The 5611-nt window shown below is 33.7% G+C and overlaps 1 protein-coding gene across 7 annotated transcripts in view; it reads right to left on the reverse strand.

The window, feature by feature from the left end:
• Window positions 1-5611, reverse strand: part of LOC111640868 (apoptotic protease-activating factor 1-like) — a 108820-nt gene that overhangs the window by 68153 nt on the left and 35056 nt on the right. Inside the window, exon 1 of one of the 7 annotated variants that reach the window (XM_023386944.1) lies at window positions 642-691. The exons of the other annotated variants lie outside the window; for them this stretch is intronic. Coding sequence (XP_023242712.1) covers window positions 642-668 — 27 coding nt within the window. The 5' untranslated portion in view covers window positions 669-691. Of the gene's footprint in view, window positions 1-641; window positions 692-5611 lie in introns of those variants that run through there. 7 annotated transcript variants of the gene reach the window in all.

Here is a 5611-nt window from a genome sequence, read left to right on the forward strand (position 1 = left end):
GCGTTGAATTTTCGTCGATGTTAAGCCTAACAAAGACTATTGTATCGTTAAAAATTATTTTTTTATTTTGTACAAACAAAATAAATTTATTGAAAAATATAAAAACAATAAAAAATTATACTTCAGATGTTAATTTAGTATCAAAAACGTAAAATATTTGAGTAGCCCGAGAAATAGCCGAAGATTGCAGCGCCACAGCACTAGCGAAAATTTAAATTTGCCGACTAGAATGCTTTCGGATAATAGACGTTTCGGATAACCAGCTTTCGGATAAACGACGCTCTACTGTATTACTCACTCTACAAAACTTGTTCAATTAGGCTAGTTAGATTAACTAAAAGTATGAATATATGATTTTGCTCAGTTAAAATTGAGCAAAATCATATACAGTTGACCCCCTATAACGCGGTAGATACGTTCCACTTTATAAGAATTTCACGTTGTAGAAATCCTTAAATATATGAACCAATCACAGCCCGGCATGTGTGCAATTTACGGACTACGGCTGTATGAAAGGTTTTCTTCCATAAAATTAATCGATTCTAGACTATTTTGACTCAACATTTCCAAAATACGTATAAGTTTTTTGGAAATAATCCGTATAAACTACGCTATAAACAAAAAATTATAGGATTACTTACTGAGTGTGCACCGTTCGACGACGCCATTGCTTAAGCTTGTTTTCGTCGCGGAGCAGCGCACCAAACGGCGGGCGCGATTTCTGATAAGTTATTTTTCTGCGAAAAATTCGTTGAACTTTGGAGACATCATTAATATACAGTAAATAATTTTTATGGCCGTTGAATAAGAATGTTTTTTTTCACAAGAAATGTATAAAATTACAGTACTGTATTAGACTTACAGTACCTAATTTATATACTGTAGAGACGATAGTAAACTCAACTTGTAAGGAACCAAGTCCGAGCGTTATTTTTAGTTACTTTTATTTTTGCTTTTATTCTATTTTTGTTTGGGGCTTATGTTTTGTTGGGACGAAGGTTTCCTCACCACTCACCTTAGAAACTTAAAAATAGAAGAGAAACCAACTCACCGACCAGAGAAAAGCGCCGTAGTTAAAAATCGCGCACACTTGCGCTCCCGAGCGGAAAAAAGTAAGTCCGCACCGAGAAAGAGGGGGGAGACCCCACAAGCACAACTTAGGAACTTGCTAAACCTTATAGATGAAATCATCCCGAAAATTGTCAAAAAGAATGATGTAAAAGGTTAGCGAGTATTGTCGGATAATAGACTGCCAGGCAAACAGGAAAAATTTTATTGTTAGCAATAAGTATGTAAATGAGGGGAGTGATCTCACTCAGAATTGTGACGTCACCTCACAGTATAAAGACCGAACCTCAAGTGAAGATGACTGAGGTGAGCTTCGTAGCAGCAAACGAGAGAGCGGTGTCCGATAGAATAAAGTAGTTCCAAGGCGATTTTGAAATTATTCGACTTGTGGATCAGAGAAAGTCTTGAGCGTTGAGGAAAAAGGTTCCTAGTATATTGAGATGACGATTAGGACCTTTAATTCGTAAGAATTATTGTACATAAGTTAATTCTTTGAAATTCTGTCGAATTCCAAAGGGGAATAGAGTTAAGTTAGAAAATAGATTGATTTGAGTTTTGTCGGGTTGATTCTTATTGATTTACATTGAATAAATTATTTGATTTTTACTAAATTTTGTATATAGTTATTACTAGAAATTTTATTAAATATTGGATTGTTTTTGATTAACTTTGTCGTTATTTAATTCGGTGCACGCTTCAAGTCCAGGCCTGGCACATTAACGCGAATCCTCAAAGTACCCGTTAGGTAACGGCTATTTCCGGCACACAGTCGTGTCGATAATTGTTGGAAAAGTCTAAAAAATAATATAGTACTTTACACGCTACAGAGTTTAGGCGGGTAAGATTAAATCAGTTCAGACTGCTCGTCCACTATTGGTCCAGATTCGACCAATCCTGTCGCGACACGAGTCGGCGATGACGTTTTAACGCATTTTACGAGTCTCTTTTAGCGTCTTTATACGAATACGGTCGCAATTTTTTCGCCGCGATATACGAATCCGCATTGTATGAACCCGCGTTATAGGAGGGTCGACTGTATTCATACTTTTAGTTAATCTAAATAGATGTATCATACCATTATTATACAGCAGCAGCCATGGAAATTATATCAGCTATTAAATATACCAAAAAGCATTCAACAGATATGAAAAGTAGGGTTTCTCAAACGAGATCTCGTTTGAAGAAAAAAAAAAAGACAAAGTCAAAAAAGAATCCGTCCATGTAAACTGAACAATAAAGAACACAAAGTTCACTTTTTTCTTATTTTGTGTTAAGGTTGAGGAAGTTTTGCAAATATTGATAGAAACTGTTAAAATTAATAAATACAAATTATTCTAAACCTACTTATTAGTTCTTTAAATTTTTCATCGTTATGGCAGGTCACAAATGGTCAATAATCAATACGTAGCTTATTCGTATCAGGACTCTGAAAACTCTTTACTCATCAAAAGTTGTAATATCTGGAATAATTGTGCTTATACTGTCTTACTTTTTAACCATGTCCAGTAACTTCAATAACTGCGTAACGCCAGATTGTGAAATTGGAAAAGGATACAAACGAGTAAAGTTTTTCTTCATAAACCTGATTATTAAAGCCAAATGAATTGCCAAATTATTGGGCTACAAGTTTGATGCCGCTATTAAAGCAGACGAGGTAGACAAATCAAGAATACTAGAGAGCAAAAAAGTACTACAATCTCAAAAACAAACTCTAAATCTTTCGGGCTACAAGTGAAAAAAAACATAATATCAGCATTAAAGACGATTCCACTAACATCAATTAAATCGGAAAGGGCATTCTCGGTAGCACGACTTTCCATTACTAAAATAAGAATCTGACTGATCGGAGTATTGACCATCTTTCTTTTTTAAAATCTTATTATAAAAATTTACAATAATATTTTGTATTACGTTTTATTTAAAAAACGAAAATTATCTTCTAAATTAGAAGTTTCATCTNACCCACAGAGTAACGTTACCGAAATCACTGACAAAATGGCTGCGTGGTTAGCTCGCTTGATGCTTGCTGCTAACTTCACGTCCAATGAAATGTGTTCAAGGTCACAATTTCCCGCGACAAAGTAAACAAACATCGTTTTTTGACAAATACAAAATGCCAGGGGACGAGACGCGAAAAATGCGGGACAAATTAGATGTAAATATTTTTTTATGAAAAAGAAATATTACGTAATTTTACTTGTTAGATTACAATAATTTACTTATCCTATTTTATTAAAATGAATGATTTTCATATTTTATTACATTTCTATGTATTTAAAATTACTGATACACGAACAGAATCGGTTAGGGGACAGGCCAGGGGAGATATGTTTTTCATGTTTAAAGTACTATTGTGACTAAATTAAGTATATTTAAGTAATGAATTTAAGTGACCATAAAGAAGATGGTGAGTTTTGAGAGATGATAACATTATTTCAAACAAATTTTTGAAAAAAATGTGATTTTTTTCTCATGGACGTTGAAAGTACCTCTTAACTTAGAATGACCCATATACCTTACACAGCATTATTAATATGATTTTGGAGGTTGCAGAACATATAATTATTTTTCATTTTTTAAAGTAATTTAATATCATTTCATTTCATGATATTTTGTGTATCTTAAAAATAATTAATTCTATCTCGGGATTTCGGAAAACAGTTCTTTTATCCCGGAATCCCGGGACAAGCAAAAGACTGGGAAATGAGAAACCCTAATGCAAAGTTAAACTATGATCATGATAAGTAATGATATCCTAGCATTGTGTACTCACAATTTGGAATGAAGATGAGTCAGAACGTTTTCTTTCGGGGTTTAATTTATTTAAGTTATCATTTATTTATTTTGGAAACGTTTTATTTTGGACAAAACACGCCTCTCCAGACAAAATTCTAAAATAATGTTATAACCTTATGGTAAACATGACAGTAACATCGGTGTAATGAGTGTCATTCTATCAATGACATCTCGGATTAAGCAATCTCCAAGTGGAGTTAAAGAATATTTTCTTAACCCTTTTGTTACTGATTCCTAAAAATCAGAGAACATTTTTTTGGAAAGACAATTATAATCGAAAGATTGCAAAGAAAAAAAGAAGAAATAATAGTTAGTTTATATGTATGTAAATGAGTTAGAATGGCATAGTTAATTGTGATGTCACACCAAGGCGTACAAAAGCCCCAGCGACAGTAAAAATGACAAGACGGTTCGATTGATGAAAAAGGTTTCTGGCGTTTTTGTGATGGCATTTAGGCAGTTTAGATCATAAGTCTTTGTGTTACTTATTAATAATCAAATCCGAGTTATTTTGTCCATTTTTCGGAAAATTAGTTTGTGTAGTTTTTACCGCTAATAAAAAAAAAACAAACATAAAAATACGTTAATCCCCTGTACCTATTACCTACTTCGTTTACTCATAATATCAATATTTTCACTAAATTTTTTTTTCACTGGACAGTCAATTATATTGGATTTTTTTTACTCTAACCATGGTTGCAACCGCGTCCAGGTCTGGCTCTAAAGCCCTGGTCACACTATGCAATTTCTAGCTGCACAGGCAACTGCATCAAGTGCGAGTCGTGCATGTCTTCTCGTGGTCACACACATTGTTCGTTGACGTTGCAACTCGGAAACACGTAACCCTATAATAAACCAATAAAATTACAGTAGCAATGAAAAATATTCAAGAATCACATCAAATTTACATTAAAATGGGCACTATATCAACAATCAAACGAACCTTAGGGATATTTTGACTGAATCGTCCTTCTGCAGCAAAAACAGAATCTGGGTACACATTTCTTCTGTATTTAAACTAAAATATTAGTCACTCTCTCCAACACAAAAAAAAACTCAAATAGACGGCTGGATAGCCAAGGGTCAAGGTGGCAGTCTACCGCTCTGGGGTCTGGAGGACCTGGGATCGAATCCGGACGATCAAAAAACCCCAGGAATTTTTCGGGTGGTGGTCCGTCCGGATGTCAGTCCCCATCAATGTTCCCTCTAATTTTTTTTGTCGATGAGCGGAACATATACTTCTCTGAGCAAAAAAAATTTTTGCTGAGCAGATTCCAAGCAAAAGATTTTTCTGATCATATATATAGATATATATATATATATATAGATAGATTATACTCTAAATTTGTAATACTTATGCTGACACATCTGAATTTTATGATGGTAATAAGTAACGTTAATTCATCCTGTAAATTTGAGGTGTCCAAGAAACGTGTATTGTTTTCAAGGCCGACTTAGCATTAATTGTCAGCAGTGTCGCATTGTGAAAGCGTTAAGTTTATGATAAATCATAATTTAAAGCTTGTCGAATGATGTATGATGCTTTTTTTTATAGCTTGTGTTTTCTTTCTACAATTTGCAGTTGCAGTTGTTGTAACAGATCTATTGTTATATAACTTATGTCTGTGCTAATCACAGATTAAAACACGCAAAGTATTTGTTTTACTGACAGTGTATAACTCTTTTTACTATCACGAATATAGTATAGTAAAGCAATAACTATTTTTATAGTTACCATTGCTCTACC

The sequence above is a fragment of the Centruroides sculpturatus genome, unplaced genomic scaffold (assembly GCF_000671375.1).
Source record: "Centruroides sculpturatus isolate CEXI.00-Female unplaced genomic scaffold, Cexi_2.0 scaffold1375, whole genome shotgun sequence".
In the NCBI taxonomy this organism is placed as follows: Eukaryota; Metazoa; Arthropoda; class Arachnida; order Scorpiones; family Buthidae; genus Centruroides; species Centruroides sculpturatus.